This window comes from Sus scrofa, chromosome 12, assembly GCF_054392235.1.
Source record: "Sus scrofa isolate SSC_HxYL_T2T_F1_AM1 chromosome 12, Sscrofa_HxYL_maternal_Yorkshire_Landrace_v2.0, whole genome shotgun sequence".
Taxonomy (NCBI): domain Eukaryota; kingdom Metazoa; phylum Chordata; class Mammalia; order Artiodactyla; family Suidae; genus Sus; species Sus scrofa.
This window is the reverse complement of record NC_139394.1, coordinates 56,867,953-56,894,358: the sequence shown is the minus strand read 5'-3', so window position 1 is coordinate 56,894,358 and position 26,406 is coordinate 56,867,953. Positions and strand designations below refer to the sequence as shown.

The window sequence follows — 26,406 nt, the reverse complement described above, 5'->3', positions numbered from 1 at the left end:
GTTAGAATCTTGGGTTATAGTAAAACATTCTGGAAGTATGCCCCTTTCTCACACTTTCAGGTATAGAGTTGGAGTGGGGTGGCATCTTGTATTTGTCTTGGGAGTCACAGCATAGCATCTGAGAACATAGGTTTCAGAGTTGGCCTTAGATTTGAATTCTCGCTCTGCTTCTTTCTGGTTATGAAACATTGGCCGGAGTATTTAACCTTTGTGAAGCTTTCTTCATCTGTTAAATATCATGGCACAGGTTTATTGTGACGATTGAGAGATTAAAAGTCCTTAGCAAAATTTCTAGATGTAGTAAGAACTAGAAATGTTAGTTTAGTGCTTTTTTGTTTGTTTTTAGTGAGTTAAAAGATTTCCAGAAACTGGGCTTAAATTCTTTATATAACTATTTTTAAAATTTTAGTGTGCCAGAACATTTTTCCAGAATGCTTAGTCGTGAAATATTTGGTGATGTTTTGTAGAAACAGTTCGTGACTATGAGCACCAGTTCCACCTTAGGCTGGAGCAGGAGCGAACACAGTGGGCACAGTATCGAGAATCTGCAGAGAGGGAAATAGCTGATTTAAGGAGAAGGCTGTCTGAAGGTCAAGAGGAGGAAAATTTAGAAAATGAAATGAAAAAGGTATGAAGAAATGTATTCATCTGTAGAAATATTTGAATCCAAATATGTTTGTGGTAATGCTTTAATATTTTTATGGTGATAGAAGTTATAATTTTGTTTTCTGATAGAGGAATTATTTGGAACAGACCTAAGTATAATACTAAATAATTTGATGCCCTTCCCCTGGTTGTGTGTAGGGCTAAGTCCCTCATCTTCAAATCTCTGATCAAATGCCTCTGCCTCAGGAGGCCTCTCCTGAGCACCCCATTAACACTGCACCTGGCCCACTTCCTTCCCTCCCACACCTGGCTCTTATCCTGTTCTAATTTTCCTTTTTCCACAGCTCATATTTCCTTGTGATGTACATTCAGTTCACCTATTTGTCATGTTTACTGTTTGCCGCCTTTTCTTCCTTACTAGAAGCTCCATGAGGGCAGGAGTCTTGTTTATTGTGTCTCCTAAACGCCTAGAGTAGGATCTCACACATAGATGCTTAGTGAACATTTGTTGGATGAATGTTGTTGCTTGGTGATTGTGTCTAAACCGAAGCTTTAGAACAGGTGTCAGTTTTCCTTTCTCAACAAACCTTGGTTCCTGTGTGATGAACATACTACACACATTATGCTTGAACATTTTGCCCTAAGATGCCTGAACATAGAGCAACTAAACATAAAGTGAAACATTTTATCATTGAGAAAATCAAACTGAAATCAGCTATACTTTAATAGAAAACACTAATAAAAAAATCAAACAGGGCAAAAAACTAAATTTTATAAACATTATTCATTTATATTCATATGTATATTTGAAATCATATATAAAATAATTCAAATTTGATTTTTATTTGAGGTTTAGTTAATCGTAATCTTTGATTCTTAATCCTTGGTTCATACAAGGACTAGTTTTATGTATTTAGAAGGTCGTTTAATTTTTTATATGTAATGTCAAAATCATCTGAAACAAAACAAAAGCTTGAAGTTTGAGGACTGCTTATTTACACTGACTTATTTTTGGAAAAGATTGTAGTTCAGCTTCTTCATGAGGATCTGACAGCGTCTTCTTGATCTCTGGTCACTTAGTCCTCTACCACAGTTATCCAAAGTAGACGGGCTTTCATTTTCTCTTGTTGTTTGAGATGAATTCGTAGTTGATGCTGTCATTAGACATTTTATTCCAAGCCGTAAGAACCATTCACATGAGGATGATTGGTTTTTTCGTTCTTCTAATTTATTCATAATCATGATTTCCACAATCTGCCACTTTTTTCATTTAAAAATTTTACTTATATTTTTATTTTTTATTTATTTTTATTTATTATTTTTTGTCTTTTTCTAGGGCCGCACCTGTCGCATATGGAGGTTCCCAGACTAGGCATCGAATCACAGCGACAGCTGCCGGCCTATACCACAGCCACAGCAGTGTGGGATCCGAGCCTTGTCTGCAACCTACACTACAGCTCACAGCAACACTGGATCTTTAACCCACTGAGTGAGGCCAGGGATCGAACCCACAATCTCAAGGTTCCTAGTTGGATTCGTTAACCACTGAGCCACAACAGGAACTCCCTACTTACATTTTTAAAAATAAACTTTCTTTTTTAGAACAGTTTTCGATTTACGGAAATGTTGCAAAGATGCTACAGAGTTCCCATGTACTGCACTCCTAGCTTCCCCTATTAACATGTTGTTAGTATGGTACATTTGTAACATTAGTAAATCAACACTGATCATTAACATCCTCTTTTTGTATTCAGATTTCATTAATTTTCTTTTGTTTTTTTGAGGGCCGCACCCACAGTATATGGAGGTTCCCAGGCTAGGGGTCGAATCAGAGCTGTAGTCACTGGCCTATGCCACAGCCACAGCAACGCCAGATCTGAGCTGTGTCTGCGACCTACACCACAGCTCACGGCAATGCCGGATCTTTAACCCACTGATCAAGGCCAGGGATCGAACCGCAACCTCATGGTTCCTAGTGGGATTCGTTTCCACTGAGCCACGACAGGAACTCCCAGATTTCATTAATTTTCACCCAAGTCCTTTTTTCTGTTCTAATATTCCATCACATTACATTTAGTCATGTCTCTTAGGCTTCTCTTGACTGTGATTGTTTCTCAGATTTTCCTTGTTTTTAATGACATTTTTAAAAGTTATCTTTAAAAGTTTTTGTTTATTATGGTATGCATCACTTGGAATTGTGAGGTCATCTTTATATTAATAAATAACTCAACCTGTATTAAATTCTTTGCTTCTCCTTTTTTTTCCCTGCTGATTTTCATCAGCAGACCTCTATAAGCATCCCAAATTAGTCTTGACTGAAGATATTTTAAGCTCATATGTCTTTTCCAAACAGGACATAGTTCAAAATAAAATAAATGATGAAGTGACTTTGCAAGCACTGGAAAACAATGTGCGTCCGTCCCTCTTTTCTAAGAGATATCTTTTAATAAAAAACGTCTCCACTCACATTTGGGCATACATGATATTTTCCCTATCATGAACAATTTAGCATAAGTGGGCTCTCTTTAAATTCAGTGAATAAGATTAATTTTCATTTTCACTAGAAGGGAAAAAGCTAACTTTTTTGAGTCTGTCCTTGTTTCTGTATATATGTGTGGGCATGTGTGTGTAAAGTGAAAATTGTCTTACCAGTTTACTCGTTTACAGATGTTTCCTTTTAATCCATGTTTTTGAGAATGAAAGATGGAAAGCAGGATGGCTTTAGGAACCCTTCTTTGGGTTTGTTTCGTTTAGATATCAATGGTAAATACTTTTGTTTAAAACAATTACATGGAAGCTTTTTTATAGAAACACAATTTTCTAATATTTGAGAAAATAAGTAGTCTGTTTTTTATGTTAAAAAGTTTGTCCTTTCAGTATTTATAAGAAATTATGGTTTCATTAACTTAGTAACCAATTTACAAAAAAATCACAATATTTATTATGCCTTTCCTTTTATATGTAGGATATTTGCCAACTCAATTAATTACCGGATTCATTAAAAAGTCAGATTTGTCCTAGTGAATCCATTTTCCTACTTACTCCCAAATTCTCAATGGAGTATTTGGGAAAGCTATGCTTATGACTTGACATTCAGAGTAATACAACATTTAAAAGTTAGGTGTGGTTCAGTTTTGTGAGTGTTAATACAGTGCCTGCTGGACTTATTTATTTTACTAATTTTAATAAATGAGAGGTCTGAGTTTCTTAGAAAAGCAATAAATCAGTAAGTTGTAGCATTTAATTCTTTTTAACTATAGGCCCAAGAGGATGCTGAAAAACTTCGGTCTGTTGTGATGCCTATGGAGAAGGAAATTGCAGCTTTGAAAGATAAACTGACAGAGGCTGAAGACAAGATTAAAGAGCTGGAGGCCTCAAAGGTTGTGAAACGTTGTAATCCATTTGCTTGAAACCAAGGTTCTGTCCTAATGCTATGAGCAAAATTAGAATAATAAGGGGGGAAAAACTCTAAGATTATGCATCTTAAGAATCTTGCTTTCTTGGAGTTCCCACTGTGGCTCAGGGGTAATAAACCCTGCTAGCATCCATGAGGACTTGGGTTCTCTCCCTGGCCTCTCTCAGTGGGTTAAGGATCTGATGTTGCCAGGAGCTGTGGTGTAGGTCACAGGCGTGGCTCGGATCTGGCGTTGCTGTGGCTGTGGCTAGGCTGGCAGCTGTAGCTCTGATCCCACCTCTAGCCTGGGAACTTCCATATGCTGCCTGCAGGTGTGGCCCTAAAAAGAAAAAAAAAAAAAAAAAAAATCTTGGAGTTCCCGTCGTGGCGCAGTGGTTAACGAATCCGACTAGGAACCATGAGGTTGCGGGTTCGGTCCCTGGCCTTGCTCAGTGGGTTAACGATCTGGCATTGCCGTGAGCTGTGGTATAGGTTGCAGACGCAGCTCGGATCCCATGTTGCTGTGGCTCTGGCGTAGGCCGGTGGCTACAGCTCCGATTCGACCTCTAGCTTGGTAACCTCCATATGCCGTGGGAGTAGCGCAAGAAATAGCAAAAAGACAAAAAAAAAAAAAAAAAAAAACAAAAAACAAAAAAACTTGCTTTCTTTAAAATGCAAGAAAATGCTTGGAGATGATTTTGTCCTTATGGATATTTTAAATAATCATGATTGTGATATTTGTGCTGTTTTGTTACAAAGTCAGTGTTTATTTTCTTATCAAAACCTGATCTCATTTGTTTTCTTATGAGGGAAAAACAAGTGGTTTAAAGTTGACTTTGTTTTCTGACATCTTTTAGAAATGATGTAGCTATAGTATGACTGGATTTGTTGGCCATAAAAACACAACAGAAAAAGTACAGGAGATTATCAAACGTTGTAATATTTAATTGAAAAAGTAGGGAAGAAAGAAAAATTTAAAGGTAGTAAACAAAAGAACAGAATAAGAATATAAAAATAAATGTAGGGATGTAGAAATGGGGGTGTATCAATAATCCTAGTAAGTATAAACTGATAATTACTTCCTAAAAGAGACTGGATTTAAAAAATCTAAATTTAGGAGTTCTCATCTTGACTTATCGGAAATGAATCTGCTTAGCGCCCATGAGGACACAGGTTGGATCCCTGGCCTCATTCAGTGGTTTAAGGCTATGGTGTTGCCTTGAGCTGTGGTGTAGGTCGCAGACGCAGCTTGGATATGGCATTGCTGTGGCTGTGTTGTAGGCCAGCAGCTACAGCTCTGATTCGATCCCTAGCCTGGGACCCTCCATGTGCTGTGAGTGTGGCCCTAAAAAGACCCAAAAAAACCCCACAAAAAACCCCCCAAAAACCCCTAAATATATAATTACTTATAAGAGATATACCTAAAATAAAACTACAATGTAAAATTAGGGGAAAAAAAGATATTTAGGAGTTCCCGTTGTGGCTCAGTGGTTAACGAATCTAACTAGGAACCACGAGGTTGCAGGTTCGATCCCTGGCCTTGCTCAGTGGGTTCAGGATCCGGCGTTGCTTTGAGCTGTGGTGTAGGTTGCAGACGAGGCTCAGATCCCGCGTTGCTGTGGCTCTGGTGTAGACCAGTGGCTACAGCTCCAATTCGACCCCTAGCCTGGGAACCTCCATATGCCGTGAGAGCAGCCCAAGAAAATGACAAAAAGACAAAAAAAAAAAAAAAAGAGAGAGAGAGAGATTTAAAGATATGCCACGTTAATTCTAAACAAAAGAAAGTTGACATAGCAAGTGTAATATGAAACAAATAGGATGAAAGGAAAAAAGAATAGAGGCAAAGAAGGAGCCCTTCTAATTTATAATCCATCAATAAGATATGACAGTCATGAACTTGAAGGCACTTTACATAGCCTCGAAATATGTGAACTAAAAAGTGACAATTTATGAGGGGAAATAGACACAATTATAGTAGAAGATTTAAATTGTCCTGTAGCAAGTGATAGTGCAAGCAGAATAGAAAATATTAGTAGGAATGTAGGAATTTTGAGTAACTTGAGTAATAATTTAGATGTAATAGACACAGAATCCTGTTCCTGAGAGAGAGACTATATTTTATACAGTAGTGGAGCTTAGCACTTAGGAGCTTAACACTTACTAGCTGGATGACCTTGGGCAAATTACTTAATCTTACTGTGCCTTGGTTTGCTCAACTGTAAAATGGGGTTAATAATACTACCCCCTCATAAGACTAATAAGAAGATTATATAAGTTAACACATATAAAGCACCTAGAATAGTACATGGAATAAAGTATTGTTATTTTTAGGTACATACACATTTTATAATGCCATAAAGAGAGCGTCATCAGATTTCAAAGATTGGATGGTTTACAGATCCAAATCTCTGACCACAGATTATTAAATTATTTACAATAAAATAGCTAAGATAAAGTGTCAGGAAATGAAAAAAAATAACTCATATGGAGAAAAGAATTGTAAAATATTTGTTTATTTATTTATTTTTGCTTTGTAGGGCCGCACCGTGGCATATGGATGTTCCCAGGCTAGGGGGCGGAATCAGAGATACAGCTGTCAACCTGCACCACAGCTCATGGCAATGCCGGATCCCCAATCCACTGAGTGAGGCCGGGGATTGAACCCGCATCCTCATGGATACTAGTCGGATTCATTTCTGCTCGACCACAACCAGAACTCTGGAATTGTAAAGTATTTAGAGTGATTTGAATCTTTCACTGAAGAACCAAAAAAAAAGGGGGGGGGGGAGTTCCTGTCATGGCGCAGTGGTTAACGAATCCGACTAGGAACCATGAGGTTGCGGGTTCGATCCCTGGCCTTGCTCAGTGGGTTAATGATCTGGCGTTGCCGTGAGCTGTGGTGTAGGTCGAAGATGTGGCTCGGATCCCTTGTTGCTGTGGCTCTGGCATAGGCTGGTGACTACAGTTCCGATTCGACCCCTAGCCTGGGAACCTCCCATATGCCTCCAGAGCGGCCCAAGAAATGGCAAAAAGGCAAAAAAAAAAAAAAAGAATAGTACAAACAATATGAATGGAGGGAAATCAGATAAAAACAGAAATGAGTGAAATAGAAAAGCAAAAGGAAAATTGACTGTGTTGGGAGTTCCCTTTGTGGCACAGCAGAAACAATCCGACTAGGACCCATGAGGTTTCAGGTTTGATCCCCGGCCTTGCTCAGTGGGTTAAGGATCTGGCATTGCTGTGAGCTGTGGTGTAGGTCCCAGACGCGGCTCAGATCCTGCCTTGCTGTGGCTGTGGTAAGCTGTCGGCTATAGCTCCGATTTGACGCCTAGCTTGGGAACCTCCATATGCTGCGGCAAAATAAATAAATAAATACATAAATAAATAAATAAAAATTGAGAGTGTCAATATAACAAAAAAAAAAGGAAAAACTAGTAAGATAGACAATCCTGATAAGACTAATCAGAAAAAAAGAAAAAGGCTTAAAAACTATTAGAGATGAAAGAGGAAGGAGTTCCCCGTTGTGGTGCAGCAGAAACGAATCTGACTAGGAACCATGAGGTTGCGGGTTCGATCCCTGGCCTCTCTCATGGGTTAAGGATCCAGCATTGCTGTGAGCTGTGGTATAGGTGGTTGCAGATGTGTCTCAGATCCTGCGTCTCAGACCCCTAGCCTGGGAACTTCCATATGTCGCAGGTGCAGCCCTTTTTCAAAAGCAAAAAAATAAAAATAATAAAAAAAATAAAAAAGAAAAAGAAATGAAAGAGGGAAATAACTATAAATCAGCAGAGACTTAAAAATAATAAATACTGGAGTTCCCGTTGTGGCTTAGTGGGCTGGAAACCTAAAATTGTCTCTGTGAGGGTGCAGGTTTGATCCCCCAGGTACAGCTCTGATTTGACCCCTGGCCCAGGAATTTCCATATACCACAGGTGTGGCTGTAAAAAAATAAAATAAATAAATAAATACTACAAACAGTATCAAAGCAGTAAATTTGAAATGAAATAAGTTTGATGAAATGAGAAAATTTCCAATAAAAAAATAATTAGGACTTCCTTGGAATTCCTATTGTGGCTCAGTGCCTTAAGAACCTGACTAACATCCATGAGGATGTGGGTTCGATCCCTGGCCTTGCTCAGTGGGTTAAGGATCTGGCATTGCCGCAAGCTGCAGCATAGGTCGCAGATGCAGCTTGGATCTGGCATTGCTGTGGCTGTGGTGTGGGCCATCAGCTGCAGCTCCAATCTGACCCCTAGCCTGGATACTTCCACATGCCATAGGTGGGACCCTAAAAAGAAAAAAACAATTAGCAGTTCCCTGGTGGCTAGTGGGTTAAGGATCCAGCATTGTCACTGCTGTGGCTCAGGTCACAGCTGTGGCATGGGTTTGATCCCTGGCCCAAGAATGTCTGCATCCTGTGGGTGTGGCCAAAAAAATTAGCCCAAATTGTCTCAAGATAAAATAGGAAAACTTCGGCCATTAAAGGGGAATTTATACTTAAAATCCTCCTTTCTCCTATTTCCCTTGCTCCAGAGGACATTAGACTCTTCCGTTTTGCAGGCAAGTTTTTCCAAACTAGAAACTAGGAGATAATCCTTGTATTTTACAAATGGTGTTAGAGAACAGGAAGAGGGAAAGCTCTCCAACTCATTTTACGAGAATTAAATAACTGTATTACAAATAAACTTGGAAACTCACAGAAAGGCATTATAAGAAAATTATGCATCTATGTCATTTAGAAATACATAAACAAAAATTTTCAGCAGTGTAGTTTATAAAAAAGACATCATGATCAAATAGATATTCTTAGGAATTTAGGCTGGTATATCACCAGAAAACCTATTGTTATGTACCGCATGAAAAGATTCTAGAAGAAGAGTAATAAATTCATCTTAGATTCAGGAAAACATTCGTTAAGTTTAAACACTTAATAAAGGATTATTTATCATACCTTTAACAAACATTGTATTTGATGATGAATGTTTAGCAATCTCACCATTAATGACAGGAACGCTACGGAGACCCGTGCTCAGTGATTTTATTCAGATTGTTTACGTGGTCCTAGATGATGACAGCAAGACGAGATAAAGAAATGAGGTGTAATAACTGGAAAGAAAGGAGTGGACATGATTTTTTTATATAGGAAAGCAAGAGAATGTACAAACAGATCATTCATTAGACCTAATAAGAGTTCCGAAGAGTTGTTTCCAGCAAAGTCAACGTACAGAAATAATAGTGTTTGTGTACCCCAGTAATATCCAATTTAAGAATGCAGTGGGGAAAAATTCCTAGTCATAATAGCGAAACGAAAAACACCCCCGCCCAAACCCTATATGTGTTACCTGGGAAATATGGGTAAGATTTTTATGGAATATATTATAAATGAAGATTTGAATACATGTGGGCTCCTGATTGAGAAGATACTTCATTACAAAGTAGGCAGTATATCCCCAAGTTAAACTATAAATTCAAAATTCCCCTCAAAATCTGGCAGGGTAGATAAGTAGATCCTAGAATTCATATGGGCAAGCACAGGATCAGAAATACACCCAACGGAATTTTGAAGAAGGCAGGGTAAGGAAACATGCCCTATGTACCACTGTTAAGGCTTGTAGTAGCTTTACTGCTCCTCTAGCTATTGTAATGAAGGTAGTTTGTTGCTGGTTTAGGGATAAACAAAAGGACCAATGGAACAGAATAGAGAGCCCAGAAATAAACCCAGATGTTTATGGAAACTTGATATATGACAGGTGGCATCAATGGGAAAAGAATGGATTGTTAAAAATAGGCTTTTGGGATTTCCTGCTGTGGCAAAGTGGATTAATGATCTGGCTTGTCTCTGTGGAGGTGCTGGTTCTATCCCCAACTGGTTGCAACAGGTTAAGGATCTGGCATTTCCAAAGCTGTGGCGTAGGTCGAAGCTGTGGCTCACATTCGATCCCTGGCCTGGGAACTTCCATATGCTTCTGGGGGGTGGCTGAAAAAGAAGAAAAAAAAATAGGCTGATGTCAGGTAATTAGTTATCATTGTGGATTTAAGTGAAGTTGGCTTTCTACTTCACACTTTTCAAAAATTAATTTCAGTGAATTAAAAACAAGAGTTAAAGTAGATCTTTAAAACTTTTAGATGTTAAAATAAGAGAATATGTTACATGAGATACAAATAATTTTGACTATGAAAGAAGAGATTAACAAATTTGCCTACATTAGAGTATAAAACTTCCTTATTAAAAGATACCACAAAAGTTGAAAGCAAAACTACAGGCCATTAGATGTTATCTATACCTTATATACCTGACAAAAAATTAGTGTCCGAAATTAATAAAAATTGCCATGTCCATAGGTGATAAATGGCCCAGCAGAGAAACATGTAAGGAATACGAACAAGCAGTTCACAAAAGAGGAAACCAGAGTACCTAAGGAAGTGTGAAAGATATTCAGTCTCACTAGAAGTCAAGGAAATTTCTTGTGTTTACCTACTAATGTAGTGTGTGACCCTCTTCCCACTCTCAGCTACCATTGTCAAGGGGGAATCCCAGTTGAAAATTTGGGGGTTCTTGGGCCCTTGTTGTGTCTCTTTACTTTTCTCCTCCGTAGATGCTGTTACCATGTGAGTCCATACAGGTAGCTTTCAGTGGCTTGTCCACACCCTCTAATTATCATTGTCCGTTTTATTTTTATTTTTTTGTAGATGTGCATGTGTTTTGAGTTTTGTTTTTTTAGTATCCCTTGTCAGGGTATGGGGAATTCAAAGACATTTCCATACAGCATATTCACTGCCACCATTTTCCCAGAGTTCTACTCCGTGGTTTGTGGGTTTGCTTTTTTTTTTTTTTTTTTGCTTTTTAGGGCCACACTCGTGGCATATGGAGGTTCCCAGCCTAGGGGTCCAATCAGAGCTACAGTTGCCAGCCTGCACCACAGCCACAGCCACGCCAGATCCAAGCTGCGTCTGTGACCTACATCACAGCTCATGACAACGCCGGATTCTTAACCCACTGAAGGAGGCCAGGGATCGAACCTTCAACCTCATGGTTCCTAGTCGGATTCATTTCCGCTGCACCGTGACAGGAACTCCCTCAGTTTTCAAATGTTAGGAATTAATTATTTATTAATAGAGTCAAATATTTATTTATTCTAAGAAGTAATAGCTGATAGAATTAGTAGTTATATACTGCCATTTCATATCTGTCATGCTGACTTTGCTTTACCATCACCTGAGTTCTCGCCCTCTCCAGGTGATAGGGGAAGTGCCTCGCAGCAGTTGGCGTTTTGTGCTTGATCAGTGTGTTTCTGGTCGGCTGACAGTCTCTAGTGAAGCATCACATGGGAGCTTAAATAATCGATTTAGCCTGTGACCACTGCTACTGTATTAATGGTCTAGGAATAAAGATAACTGAAAATAGATCAGCCAGCTATTTCTCTTTGAAGTGGGAAGATAAAAGGCATAAATATGACCTTGAAAGTGAAATTAGACATAACCGTTTGAAAAAGTTGAAACTAGCTCACATGGCCAAAATTTAGGTTGGACAACTTGTGAGAAAAGGTAGAGCAAGTGATTTTGTAATCACTTTCTGGGGCAAGATTGACTTTTATTTTGGTCATAACTATTTCACCTATTAGACTACATTGTATGTATTTGGATGTTAATTGTTTAACAGAAATAAGGCATTTTAAAAAAGATGTGATTTTAAAAAGTATTCTCCACTTTCCTTCAAGTTTGTGTTCATTACAGTATTAATCAAGTGATTTTTTTTCCCATCATGAATTCCTCCTTTTTCCTTCATAAATTCATATCTATGGAAATATCTCCTTTTTTTAAATTTAAGGCATTTGGAATTACCTCCATAGAAATCAGAGAAAAGCAAATTTACAAGAGTATGATACAATTTTTATCTTTAGAAAATACTATTTATTTTATTTTATTTTTTTTTGTCTTTTTGCCATCTCTTGGGCCGCTCCCGCGGCATATGGAGGTTCCCAGGCTAGGGGTCTAATTGGAGCTGTAGCTGCCAGCCTAAGCCAGAGCCACAGCAACACCAGATCCGAGCCGCGTCTGCAAACTACACCACAGCTCACGGCAACGCCGGATCGCCAACCCACTGAGCAAGGCCAGGGATCGAACCCGCAACCTCATGGTTCCTAGTCGGATTCGTTAACCACTGCGCCACGACGGGAACTCCAGAAAATACTATTTAAAAAACAACCAGTAACCTAGGAGTTCCCATTGTGGCACAGTGGAAACGAATCCAGCTAGGAACCATGAGGGCTCAGGTTCGATCCCTGCCTTTGCTCAGTGGGTTGGGGATCCGGCATTGCTGTGAGCTGTAGTGTAGGTTGCAGATGCAGCTCGGATCCTGCCTTGCTGTGCTTGTGTGCCAGCAGCTGTAGTTCTGATTGGACCCCTAGGCTGGGAACCTCCATGTGCCACGAGTGCGGCCCTAAAAGGACAAAAGACAAAAATAAATAAATAAATGTTAATTTTTATGGTAAGTTTAAATTTATGTAAAGATAGGAGTTCTCTTGTGGCACAGTGGGCAGTATTGTCACCGCAATGACTTGGGTTGCTGCTGTGGCACATGTTCCATCCCTGACCCGGAAACTTTCACATGTTGTGGGTGTGGCCAAAACAATTTTGTATATAAATATAAATGTAATTTTTTTCAAGACACATCCAGAACTTACCATTATACCTAAGGTAGAAACTGTGGGAAGTTTTCATTTAATAGAATTGCGTCTTTTACAGGTAAAAGAACTGAATCATTATCTGGAAGCTGAGAAATCTTGTAGGACTGATCTAGAGATGTACGTAGCTGTTTTGAATACTCAGAAATCTGTTTTACAGGAAGATGCTGAGAAACTTCGGAAAGAATTGCATGAAGGTAAATATATATTCTGTATATTTTTCATCTTAGTCTCTAAGAGAACTAGTAAGTAAAATAGGTATTGATTTATAAGAATGACAAATTCTGAAATGCCATTCCAACATGTTAGCGATTCAGTTTAAGCTTTGCGATTGGTTTGAATTTCTCATGAAAAGCTGGAGTTGTGAGGTCTACACATGACATTCGGATTGCCACTGGCAGCTCTTTCCTCCAAGACCCCAGTAATAACTGTACTTCCCAAGTAATAGCTTGTACTTCACAATGTACAAGCTCTGGGCAGAAAGATAATATGGAATTCCTGCTTAAAACTGCTTTTGTCCCTAGACCTAGTTTGATGGAGGTGAATTAGCACAAGTGAAAATGGCCCAGAAAGGGCAGATGGCATGTTCTGGTATTCTTCAGTAGCACTCCTGTTTAGAAGAGAGAATTTTGATTTCACTAGCCTGGTAGCAGAGTGATGCAGAAATTGACTGTATTTTCTTAGAATAGAGGAGGAAGGCTTATCCTTTCCCATTAAAATAAAAATATACTTTGGTCTTTAATTCTTCTAGTGAATCTTATATACTGGGATTCTTTAACCTTTTTGTGTCACAGACTCCTTTGTCAGTCTTATGAAGGCTTATGAAGCCCTCTTGGAATAATATTTTTCATATATAAAATACATAGAATTGTAGAAGGAGGCAATATTTTACCTTGTAGAGAGTTCTGTTTCCCAGTAGTGTGGAGGATAGAATAAAGGGGGCCGATGAATGGCGGCAAGAGTAATGGGGGACTCCTTGTAGTTGTCTAAGTCCTACGTCTAAGGCAAGAGGCAGATGGTGGTGGGTCATGTCATGAGGAGGTAGCATTAGTGGCCTCTGTCACAGTGGAATCTGTGGGGGAGGACGAGTCAGAAGTAGGAGTTGTCTCGCAGGTTTCTGACTTGGGTGACTGGGTAGATGAGCAGATAGATGGTACCATCTACTCTGTTTTTTCCAAAGAAGGTGGCTGAGCCGATGGGTATCAGCAACACAAGTGTTTACAAAGATTCTTTGACCCATCCTGAGATCAAAACTACATGGGCTCAAGAAGGATTCCTGGGTAACAGACTGATGAGAATGTATTGAAGACAATTAGGAATGGTTACTATACTTTTGGCCTTTAGAGCAGCATTTCCTAAGGTGTATTCCCTAGGTCATCTGTTATGTGAGTAATGCTGCAGAAAGGATTTTTTTGTCAAATAAATTTGGGAGGTATATTGTGTTACATATCACCTTAAAAGAGAACATAGACATACTTAAGACCCTGAGTTCAAAGTCCAGCAGTAAAGAAATCTTTCAAAAAGAAAAGTTTTTAGCCCAAGATTTCTAAAATGTACTGAGCGCAGAAATGTTTTTTCCCCGCTCGTTCCCCTTCCTACAAGCATGCTTTGAGAGACTCTCTTTAGAGAGGTGGTGAGGAGACAGTTGCCTTGTTGTTCGGCAGGTTGCCCCTGGGTTCTTGTTAGAGGCAGAATCCCAGACTGATGGACATTGGCCAGGCCTGGCCTAATAGTTCTATGTTAAAGAAATTGCCTACCATTAAAATTCAGTGTTTTTGACTGGGGGACTCCTAAACAGTTTGCCATCTCTTGGAGCAAGAGCGACAACAACACAACCAGTTGAAACACACGTGGCAGAAGGCCAATGACCAGTTCCTGGAATCTCAGCGTTTGCTGATGAGGGACATGCAGCGAATGGAAATTGTGCTCACTTCAGAACAGCTCCGACAAGTTGAAGAACTGAAGAAAAAAGATCAGGTGACTGGCAGTCCTGTAGGATTATTTGCTTTGTTAAAACCCACCCCCTCCATGATTGCATTGCTTTATGTATATTACAGATTGACTTCAGTCTGAAACAAAGTGATATACTTCATTTCAAAAAACAATAACTGCATTTGAGGGATTTTGTTTTTGAATTTTAGAAATGGCCTTGTCTGGGGGTGGGGGTGGGGGACTGATTTAGAAACGATCCCGTTTGGTCTGCAGGGTGTAACAGTGCATATTCCCGAGAAAATCTTTCTCTGCAGTTCTGTACAGTTCTCCTAGGGCTCCTGAATTGTGTTTATCCAGGCTTCATCTTTCATGACTTTGCTCTAAAAGCCTCATTAGAAGGTGATGAGTGGGGGATTTTCTGTTGTGGCGCAGCGGAAATGATTCTGACTAGGAACCTTGAGGTTGCGGATTCGATCCCTAGCCTCGCACCATGGGTTAAGGATCCAGTGTTGCTGTGAGCTGGGGTGTAGGTTGCAGACACGGCTTGGATCTGCTGTGGCTGTGGCTGTGGCGTAGGCTGGCAGCTACAGCTCCAATTGGACCCCTAGCCTGGGAACCTCCATATGCTGCAGGTGCGGCCCTAAAAAGCAAAAAAAAAAAAAAAAAAAGGTGATGGGTGGGGGTGAAGAGGCTGAGTGATAAGAAAAGGCAGATGTCTAGGGTGCCCTGTATCTAGGATCCTGTTTTCTCCTTATCTATAAAAAACTATTCACTACACGAGTAACATGTAAGTACATTCTCATGTTTATGATATTCTGTTTTGAATACAAAGTGAAAGGTATTCCCTGATGGCTAGGTGGGTTAAGGGTCTGGCATTGTCACTGCCATGGCTCCAGTTGCTGCTGTGGTGCATGTTTGATCCTTGGCCCAGGAACTTCCACATGTTGTGGGCATGGCCACGAAGTAACAAAAACCCAAAGTAAAAGAAATGAAGTGATAATGTGAAAAATCTCCCTTGACATCATCTCATATATCTCCCTTCACAGAAGTAACCAGTTTTTTTTTTCTTACGGCTGAACCCACAGCATATGGAAGTTCCCAGGCCAGGGACCAAATCCAAGCTGCAGCTGCCACCTGTGCCACAGCTGTGGCAACACTGTTTAACCCACTGTGCTGGGGTGGGGATTGAACCTGCACCTCCACAGTGACCTGAGCTGCTGCAGTTACATTCTTTTTTCTTTCTTTCTTTCTTTTTTTTTTCTTCCCTGTCTGTTTAGGGCCATTCCTGCCACATATGGAAGTTCCCAAGCTAGGGGTTGAATCAGAGCTATAGCTGCTGGCCTATGCCACAGCAGCCCTGGATCTGAGCTGCATCTGTGACCTACACCATGGCTCGAGGCAACACTGGATCCTTAACCCACTGATCCAGGCCAGGGATTGAACCCGTATCCTCATGGATACTAATCGGGTTCTTAACCCAGTGAACCACAACTGGAACTCCTGCAGTTGGACTCAACCCACTGCACCCCAGCAGGAACTCTTCAGAAGTAACCTCTTATTGTAATCAGAAATAATTAGTTCAGAAGGTGGTCTTCCAGACCATTTCTGTGTGTTTTTAAGTGTATATTTGGTGGGGGGTTTTTTGTTTGTTTGTTTGTTTCAAACAACTGGTATCAGAGTATAAGTATTTATTCTATAACTTATTTTTCTCATAAGCATCATCTTGGCTCTGTTTTCACATCAGAGATCTGTCTCATTCTTGTTAACTGGTAGCATGAATGTACGATAATTAATTCTTCTCCTTCTAGTGGGCATCCAGATGGTTTCTTTCTTTTTGTCATTTCTAACAGTGTTGCAGTTAACATCCTATACTATGTTATGTGTGCAAATATTTCCTTAGAATAGCTATGCAGGTATTACAAGAAGTATTTTAGATTACCTTGTATAACTTACATTCGATTTTGTTTTTCAGGAGTTCCCATTGTGGCGCAGTGGAAACGAACCTGACTAGTATCCATGAGGTTGCAGGTTCGATCCCTGGCCTTGCTCAGTGGGTTAAGGATCCAGTGTTGCCGTGAGCTGTGGTGTAGGTCGCAGACACAGCTCGGATCCCCTGTTGCTGTGGCTGTCGTGTAGGCTGGCACCTGCAGCTGTGATTTGACCCCTAGCCTGGGAACTTCCATTTGCTGCACCTGTGGCCCTAAAAAGACCAAAAAAAAAGAAAGAATGGATAAGTAATGAGGGCCTTTGTTTTTCAGAAGTTTCTTCCTTTTCAAATTTCCTTTCTGTCTCTTAGTTTTGCCTCATTCATCTTGTACAGACACAGTCAGGCTGATTCTAAAGTAAGATAGAACCATCCTCTTCCTGCTGCCCATTTAAAACAGTTTAAACTGCAAAACTGGTCATTTAAGGCCTGTGTGCCAGCATTGTGCTAAGGCTTTATATGTAAAGCTTTATCTCATGTGTTTCTCAAAAAAGAGAACCACACGAGAAGACTTTCCAAATGAGCTGGGCGTATCTGAGGGTTGACCAGTCTCTGATTGCAGATGCTGACACTGAACCACCACCTCCTGCTCCATGTTCCTCACTGCTCATGTGCCTGCCCTCTTTTTAGTCACATGAGATGATTCAGTATTTCCTGATATGCCTGCTCTTCTGGGCCCCTGTCCCTTGGTACGTGCTTCCTTTCTCCCTCCGGGACCATTGCTTGTCTCCTCTCATGCAGTTGGCAGATTCATCTTATTGATTCTTAGAGATCCAGCCGAAGTGTTATCTTCTTTGGGAGCCTCCTTTCTAGCTCCCTCAGATGAAATCTTCTTCCTCCTGTAGAACCTTGTTTATGCTTGTGTAGTAGTGTGATTGTGTTTTTGTCTCTTCCCCTGGACTGATTTGGGGGCATGAGCATGGAAGGTATCTTTCACTGTTGTTGAGTGAATTATTTTTGTTTGTTTGTTTGTTTATTGTCTTTTTAGGGCCTCACCTGTGGCATATGGAGGCTAGGGGTTGAATCGGAGCTGTAGCTGCCAGCCTCCACCACAGCCACAGCAACTCAGGATCAGAAACGCGTGTGTGACCTACACTACTGCTCACGGCAATACCAGATCCTAAACCCACTCAGCAAGGTCAGGGATTGAACACGCATCCTTATGCATACTAGTCAGATTCGTTTCTGCTGAGCCACGATGGGAACTCCTGTTGAGTGAATTATTACATCAGCTTCAATCATTCCTTTGTATTTCATATCTGTACATGTTTCAAATGGATGTGTAATGCCCTAACTTTTTCCTGGTTTTTTTTTTTTTTTTTTTTTTTTTTTGTCTTTTGTTGTTGTTGTTATTGTTGTTGTTGTTGTTGCTATCTCCTGGGCCGCTCCCGCGGCATATGGAGGTTCCCAGGCCAGGGGTTGAATCGGAGCTGTAGCCACCGGCCTACGCCAGAGCCACAGCAACACGGGATCCGAGCCGCGTCTGCAACCTACACCACAGCTCATGGCAACACCGCCGGATCGTCAACCCACTGAGCAAGGGCAGGGACTGAACCCGCAACCTCATGGTTCCTAGTCGGATTCGTTAACCACTGCACCACGACGGGAACTCCTTTCCTGTTTGTTTTTGACAATAACCTGAAGGAACATTCTATGTAAATTTTCTTTCTCGGATCACTTGAAGAAGGAAAGGTGATTTAAAGGGGAGATGATTTGCTTTCTTGTTTTGCCTTCACATGATAATACTTTTATTGGAAACTTTTTCTGATTTTTTTCTACACCAGGATTCATACTTTTTTCTATAGTATTAAAACATTTTATTATAATTAGTTGTCTTTAGATGTGATTATGAAACAAATAATCATGTGTCCACTTTTTGCTTATCATAAAGCTCTGTTCTTTTTATTTTGAGTGGTTAAAGAATTATGTGAATTATTAAATATGGATTACCTGGATAATATATATTTTTTTTATTCCTAACTTTTAGGAGGAAGATGAGCAACAAAGACTTAATAAGAGGAAAGATCACAACAAAACAGATGTTGAGGAAGAAGTAAAAATACCAGTAGTGTGTGCTTTAACTCATGAAGAATCTTCAGCGCAATTATCAAATGAGGAGGTATAATGAATCTATAAAATTAAAATCATTGTATACACAGTGTTACCATTTTTTAGCTTCTCATATATCAGTCAGTTACGTTGTTCATATGGAAGGTGCATAATAGCTGCTACCTGAAAATTAGGTAAAATAATATTTTCTAATGTTTTTACAGTATTATACGTGGTACCATTTGAAACATTCATTTTATCTCATGGTCTGTGAAACAGTTAGATGTTCTTCTTACTAGTGGTTCCAAAATTAAAACTGTAGAAGAAAATTTATTTATTTATTTATTTTTGTCTTTTTAGGGCCACACCCGCGGCATATGGAGGTTCCCAGGCTAAGGGTCCAGTCGGAGCTGTAGCTGCCAGCCTGCACCACAGCCACAGCAACGCAGGATCCAAGCGGCATCTCTGACCCACCTCACAGCTCACAGCGGGATCCTCAACCCACTGAGCGAGGCCAGGGATGGAACCCAAAACCCCATAGTCCCTAGTCGTACTCATTTCCACTGTGGCATGACGAGAACTCCTGTAGAAGAAAATTAAGTAATATTTGCAAATTCTTTTTGGTTATGAATAAATGTTGCTAATACTTTGTGCTTTTGTTTAAAAGAGATTATCTAAAGAAGTGAAATAATTCTCTAGCGTTTTTGTTTCGTTTCCTTTTTCGGAAAAAAACCCACAGCATATGGAAGTTCCCAGGCCAGGGATGGAATCTGAGCTGCCTCTTCGGCCTCTGCCACAGCTGTGGCAGTGCTAGATCCTTAACCCACTGCACCACACTGGGAACTCCACTCTAGCATATTTTTGAATATTAGCAAGTATTAGGTCTTAAGCTCTGTGAACAGTGTGGGGCTTGGGCAGGTTGTGGAGAGTAGAACATCTCAGGTAGTGAGGATGGGTAAAGTAGGGGGACCTGGAGGTGGTAAGTGGTGTTTCTCTGGCCTCATCCCCTGTCACCCACAATGTGGCCAGCCCCTCCTCAGTACGTTTCCTCCTTCAGCTGTCCCGCCCATTCTACTGCGCTGCCAGCATTACTGTCGGATTAATTTTTCTTTTATTTTTCTTTTCATTTATTTATTTTATTTATTTATTTATTTATTTATTTATTTATTTAGTCTTTTTGCCATTTCTTGGGCCACTCCTGCGGCATATGGAGTTTCCCAGGCTAGGGGTCGAATCAGAGCTGTAGCCGCCAGCCTACACCAGAGCCACAGCAACGCAGGATCTGAGCCACGTCTTCGACCTACACCACAGCTCACGGCAATGCCCGATCCTTAACCCACTGAGCAAGGCCAGGGCTCGAACCCGCAACCTCATGGTTCCTAGTCAGATTCGTTGATCACTGAGCCACAACGGGAACTCCAGATTCATTTTTCTTAACTGCAGCTGTTGTCAGGCTACCCCACTACTCAAAACCACCACTGTGGTTCCCATCACCTGCATAATTAAGCGCAGATTCCTCATTCAGTCAAGACCCTTCATAATCTGCGCTCTGTTTTAGCCACATTGGTCGTCGTCTTGTGCTGTACTCTGCCTTGCGTGTTGGTTCTTTCACTGGGAATGCTTTTACCTCCCCTCTGCCTTTCAGAGTTCCAGAATCCTTCTATTCATCCTTCAAGACTCAGGCTGATATTTCCTCTTCAGGGAAGGAAATGCCTCTGTTAATTGTCCTCAGGGTAAAAGCTAGGGTCCCCAGCTGCTGTCCAGGAACCTTCAGCGTCGAATGACCTTTCGAGCCCTGCCATGCTTTCCCCTTCATCACAGCCAGACCTTTCCACTCCTGTCCATGCTCATACGTGTTGTTTATACTGTCCCTGCTGTTTAGAATTTCGTACTCACTCCCCCACTCCCTCACCCCTATCTCCTTTCCCTGCCTGATGAACCAGTTTTAGTTAAATTGCATAAGGATCTTTTCTCACTTTCTGAGGTATCCTGTTTCTATTTAGTTTTTAGATGAGCATTGAGCCGTGGATAATCTACTTCCTGGTGGCTCACATACCCATGTTTATGGATTAGTGGACATTGAAAAAAAGGCTTTAAAGAATACTAGTGGACACTGAAAAGTAGGATGTAAGGAGCTCCCGTCGTGGCTCTGTGGTTAACAAACCTGACTAGTATCCATGAGGCCTCAGGTTCGATCCCTGGCCTCTCTCAGTGGGTCAAGGGTCTGGCGTTGCTGCGGCTGTGCTGTAAGCCAGTGGCTACAGCTCCGATTTGATCCCCAGGCTGGGAACCTCCATATGCTGCAGGTATGGTCTTAAAAAGCAAAAAAAGAAAAGTATGATGTAATTGTTTTTGTACATTCTTCCTTTTGGATCATACACTTAGAACTTTGGCCTTTTTCTGTTTCACATTTTTTTTTAAATGTTAGACTTCCGAGAGTCTGTCTCAATTTTTGGGTACTGCCAAATATGTGGTTTCTGCATCATGCAGTCCTGTGTCCAGGAATGTTTGGAAAAGTTTTAAACTTTGCAAAAAGTATTTTAGCAGGAAAGCAGGAAGGGGAGATTTGTTGTGTTACAATGAAGCACTTAAAAATGTTGTATTCTCTCTTAACAGATGTGTATTATATATTGTGCATAACATTTTCTGACGTTGACGTATGTTCCAGACTTTCAGATCCAGTGTTTTACAGTTTGAATGTGGAGCGTACTTGTTTTATATTGAGAGTCATGACAGTTTACTTTAGTCTGTTGAGTTAAAGTTAATATGGAATGCTTTGGTGACTTAGATTTATTGCTAAAGCTATTCAAATTTGTAGGACCTTATCGGAGTTCTGTGGTGGCACAGTGGTAACGAACCTGACTAGTATCCATGAAGACGTGGGTTCGATCCCTGGCCTTGCTCAAGTGGGTTAAGGATCTGGCGTTGCTGTGGCTGTGGTGTAGGCTGGCAGCTACGGCTCTGATTTGCCCCCTAACCTGGGAACTTCCATAAGCCACAGGTGCAACCCTAAAAAGACAAAATAAAATAAAATAAGATAAAATAATAAAATTTGTAGGACCTAAAATCTTCTTAAACCTGATGCTTAGAATATGCTTTTCTTACTACAAAAATAATATGTGTTCATTGTGGAAACTTTGGAAAGTACAGAATAATAATTTAGTAATGTAATACCTTAGGAGTTCCTGTTGTGGCACAGCGGAAACGAATCCGACTAGGAACCATGAGGTTGCGGGTTCCATCCCTGGCCTCCCTCAGTGGGTTCAGGATCCAGTGTTGCCGTGAGCTGTGGTGTAGGTTGCAGATGCGGCTTGGATCTGGTATTGCTGTGGCTGTGGTGTAGGCTGGCAGCTGTAGCTCCAATTCCACCCCTAGCCTGGGAACCTCCATATGCCACAGGTGTGGCCCTAAAAAGCAAAAAAACAAAAAACAAAGACTTTAATAATAAAAGTAACTGATGATTTTACTCCCTGGAGATACCACCACTAACATTTTGGTATGTACCTGTCCTTTCCCTCTTTTTCTTTTTTCATTTCCCAGAGTAGCATGTATGGGTTTCTAGTTGTACTTTTTAAATGTAATCCAGATTGTAACTCTTACAAAATGTTTTATGTACTTTTATTTCCCCGCTTAAATCTAGCTTTAAAGGTTTTGGTACATCAGATGTTTCCCCCCAAAATAGTAGTTAATGGCTGACAGTACCTCTGCATGTGAATGTATCATAGTTCCTTAATCTCCGACAAATTGATTTGTGCCTAGGTTTTAATTTCTAAGATGACGGAGTGATGACACAGAGAGATGAATGCCACTGAGGGAAAAGTTTAATGTCACGGTCTCTCTAGAGATGAGAGTCATGGCACACGGTGCAGACCACATGGAGAAGCCCCAGAGTTGGTCATGAGGCAGAAGCAAGAGCAAGAGGAAAGCATGGCCGATAACCATTGTTGGGTTCTTTTAGAGAAGGATCAGGCAGGGTAAACAGCATAGGACAGGCTAGTTTGAGTAACTCCAGTGGGCTTAGGAGCATTGTCATACCTGGCCCTGGCTTGATTTGGAGTAGGGGAAATAACTGGTTTGGTGTGTAAGAGTTAGATAAAGGAGTTGGTTGGGGGGTGTGGACTTGGGATTGCTTGTTTTGGATTTGAAAGATAAATTTCATAGGCAAGCTGTTTAGTATTTCCAGGAAGTAGCTAGCTTGGAGGAGGCAGTCTCTCTCCAGCTAGCAAGCAAGGCCTTCAAAATGTCAAAAACAGAGTTCCCATCGTGGCTCAGTGGTTAACAAATCTGACTAGGAACCGTGAGGTTGCAGGTTCGATCCCTGGCTAAGGATCCAGCATTGCCGTGAGCTGTGATGTAGTTCTCAGACAAGGCTCGGATCCCGTCTTGCTGTGGCTGTGGCGTAGGCCGGTGGCTACAGCTCCGATTCGACCCCTAGCCTTGGAATCTCCATATGCCGTGGGAGTGGCCCTAGAAAAGGCAAAAAGACAAAAAAAAAAAAAAAAAAAGTCAAAAACATTGTAGAATATGGAAAATGAACACAGTTAACATTATCAACAGATAGTCAGGTTGTTCCATTTTTTACTAGTAAAAACTTTCCATTATTATGAGTAATGCCATAATGCGCATGTATATATACTCATATGTATATATATATATATATGCGTAATGCAATTCTTCCGTGTATAAAGCTCATTATGGACTTAATCTGATTTCTTCCTCAAAGAACCACTGCAGTTAAGGGCCTAAGCGTTTTAAGGTTAATAGAGCATATTGTGGAATCAACTTAGAAACACTGTAACGGTTTGTACTTTCAGGTGTATGTTCCTTATAAGTACTGCTATCAGACGATAATCTGGTGTGATTTAAATGGTCCTCACAACTTTTTGCCCCGTCCTCTTCCCTCTTTGGTGTCACAGTAGCATTGTATATGACAGCTTTCGATGTCCAGGTTCCTTTATAAGCTAACAGAATGTGTTCTCATTCCAGTTTTTATTAGGGTGCTTACTGGAGACCTTTGCCATAGTTAGCTCAGTATATACTAGATTTGTAAACAGTCAAAACAAAACAAAAAATCTGTATTTCAGTCTTTTCCAGCTCATAAAAGGAAGGGCATTTAACCACAAAAGGTAGAAGGATATTATTTTAAACAAAAGGCCAGTTCTTTAAATTGCATGAATTTCATTTAAAAAAAAAACTTGTGGAGTTCCCGTCATGGTGCAGTGGTCAATGAAACCGATTAGGAACCATGAGGTTGCTGGTTCGATCCCTGGCCTTGCTCAGTGGGGTAAGGATCCGGCGTTGCCTTGAGCTGTGGTGTAGGTCGCAGACGTGGCTGAGGCTCTGGCATAGGCCGGCAGCTACAGCTCTGATTCGACCCCTAGCCTGAGAATCTCCATGTGCCGCTGCAGCAGCGCCCTAGATAAGGCAAAAAAAAAAAGACAAAAAAAAAAAAAAAAAAAAGCTTGCGACGTTTTCTTTGTTTTCTAATTTTCCCACTAATTGTACTGGGATGGTACTGGTGTGCTTTTTGACTCTGGGAATGTTCTGCACCACATTTTAAAAAATTGAAACAGAATTCGTAACATAAAAGTTAACCATTTGAAATGTGCAGTTCAGGAGTTCCTGTGTGGCTCGGTGGGTTAAGGATCTGGCATTGTCACCGCATTGCCTTAGGTCACTGCTGTGGCATGGGTTCAGTCCCTGGCCTGGGAACCTCCATATGCTGTGGACGTGGCCAAGAAAATGTACAGTTCAATAGGCTCTGTAAATTTACAATGTTATGTAACCATTACCTCTGTCTAGGTTCAAAACATTTTCATCACCCTCCAAAGGAGACCCCCCACATGTCATACACTCTTTTTTCCCTTCAGCCTGTGGCAACTACTAACCTGTTTTAGGTCTCTGTGGATTTACGTGTTCTGGATATCTCATATAGATGGAATCATACAATAATGTCATCTTCTGCATCCGGCTTCTTTCACTTAATGTACCCCTTATTTAACGTGTTGATTATATCACGCTTGAAACTTGGTTTCCGGCACACCACATATCCTCATTTCCTTTCTATTCTGGCTACTTTTTCCTCTGGCCACACCTAAAGTGGATAAAATTGACATTTCTTAGGTCTTGCTGATAGCCGTCTTCTCATCCTAGGTGTTCTGATTTAGTTGCTGTGGTCTTAATTATTACTATATGGTGGTTGCTCCCAAGTCTCTGTCTAAAGACGTCTCTGGGAATTCCCATTGTGGCACAGTGGAAATGAATCTGATTTGTAACGATGAGATTGTGGGTTCGATCCCTGGCCTCTCTCAGTAGGTTAAGGATCCGGTGTTACAGTGAGCTGTGGTGTAGGTTGCAGATGCGGCTCGGATCCTGCATTGCTATGGCATAGGCTGGAAGCCACAGCTCCGATTTGACCCCTAGCCTGGGAACCTCCATATGCTGCAAGTGCAGCCCTAAAAAGCAAAAAAAAAAAAAAAAAAAAAAAAAAAGGAAGCACATCTCTGCTTGGGTACAGAGCAGGCAGCTCATGTTCAATATACCCAACACTGAATTTCAGGAGACCTTCCCTGATTCCTTTGTCTGGACTGAATTCTTCTCCTTGAGCTCCCAGAGGATTCAGTACATAGCTGTAGCCTGTTTACTCGGCTTACCTGTCTTCATGCAACTGTAAACATCTTGAGGTCAGAGATGGCTCACAGTTGTATCCTCAGTATGGGTTTAGGGCCCAGGATATAGAAGACACTCAGTAAATGTTCAGTGAACATGTGAAAGCAGCATATTAATCATTATCACATGTAATGTATGGCAAAATACTTTATAAAATATGGTAGTTTTTCTCCTTGAAAGTATCAAGAATTGTCTGACTCGGCAATATCTTTTCACGTTTCAGGAGCATTTAGATAGCACCCATGGTTCAGTCCATTCTTTAGATGCAGACTTACTGTTGCCATCTGGGGATCCATTCAGTAAATCAGACAATGACATGTTTAAAGAAGGACTCAGGAGAGCACAGTCTACAGACAGCTTGGGAACCTCAGGCTCGCTGCAATCCAAAGCTTTAGGCTATAACTACAAAGCAAAATCTGCTGGAAACCTGGACGAATCAGATTTTGGACCGTTAGTAGGAGCAGATTCGGTGTCTGAGAACTTTGATACGGCCTCCCTTGGGTCATTGCAAATGCCAAGTGGGTTTATGTTAACCAAAGATCAGGAACGAGCAATCAAGGCGATGACCCCAGAACAAGAAGAGACGGCATCTCTCCTCTCTAGTGTCACGCAGGGCGTGGAAAGTGCCTACGTGTCCCCCAGTGGTTACCGCTTAGTCAGTGAGACGGAATGGAATCTCCTGCAGAAAGAGGTAAGTTATCTTCCCGAGTTTTCCTCTTGCTCACTTTCAGGGATGCTGGGTAGCCCTGGATTTATTGTTCATTCAAGAGATGGAGTCAGTGTGTGCACTTGTTGCCAGCAGGTGGACGTTAACGCTTATTGTCTGACCCTTGTCGTTTTTGGCTCGGGCTGATCCAGTTGATTATGACAGAAGGAAACTCACTAGCTGATTGTGTTGAGTTTGAACTTCTTCACTTGAAGTCACAACCTCTGAAGTTGGAGTGATCTGCCTGAATTGCATAGCTAAGTTTGAATAGCCTGAATTTAGTTTCCTTTGCAGTTTTCTGTAATCTCAATGTATTCCAAGATTCATAGTCTTTCAGCTTTCCTTGAGGTCTAAAGTACAAATGCTTTTCAGCAGTTGATGC

General features: G+C 40.9%; 1 protein-coding gene across 25 annotated transcripts in view; it reads left to right on the top strand.

The window, feature by feature from the left end:
* The window catches only part of RABEP1 (rabaptin, RAB GTPase binding effector protein 1), a 265,849-nt gene that overhangs the window by 212,644 nt on the left and 26,799 nt on the right, over nt 1-26,406 (top strand). For 17 of the 25 annotated variants that reach the window (XR_014821745.1, XR_014821741.1, XR_014821744.1 and 14 more), the window contains 6 exons: nt 468-628; nt 3,867-3,986; nt 12,746-12,881; nt 14,483-14,661; nt 18,588-18,719; nt 25,542-26,009. Coding sequence is in view for 11 of the 25 variants with exons in the window: in XM_021067731.2 (XP_020923390.2) it covers nt 468-628; nt 3,867-3,986; nt 12,746-12,881; nt 14,483-14,661; nt 18,588-18,719; nt 25,542-26,009 (1,196 nt within the window). In the remaining 14 variants the exon portion in view is untranslated. The remainder of the gene's footprint in view (nt 1-467; nt 629-3,866; nt 3,987-12,745; nt 12,882-14,482; nt 14,662-18,587; nt 18,720-25,541; nt 26,010-26,406) is intronic. The other 8 variants (XR_014821746.1, XR_014821743.1, XR_014821742.1 and 5 more) reach the window with 1 other exon arrangement.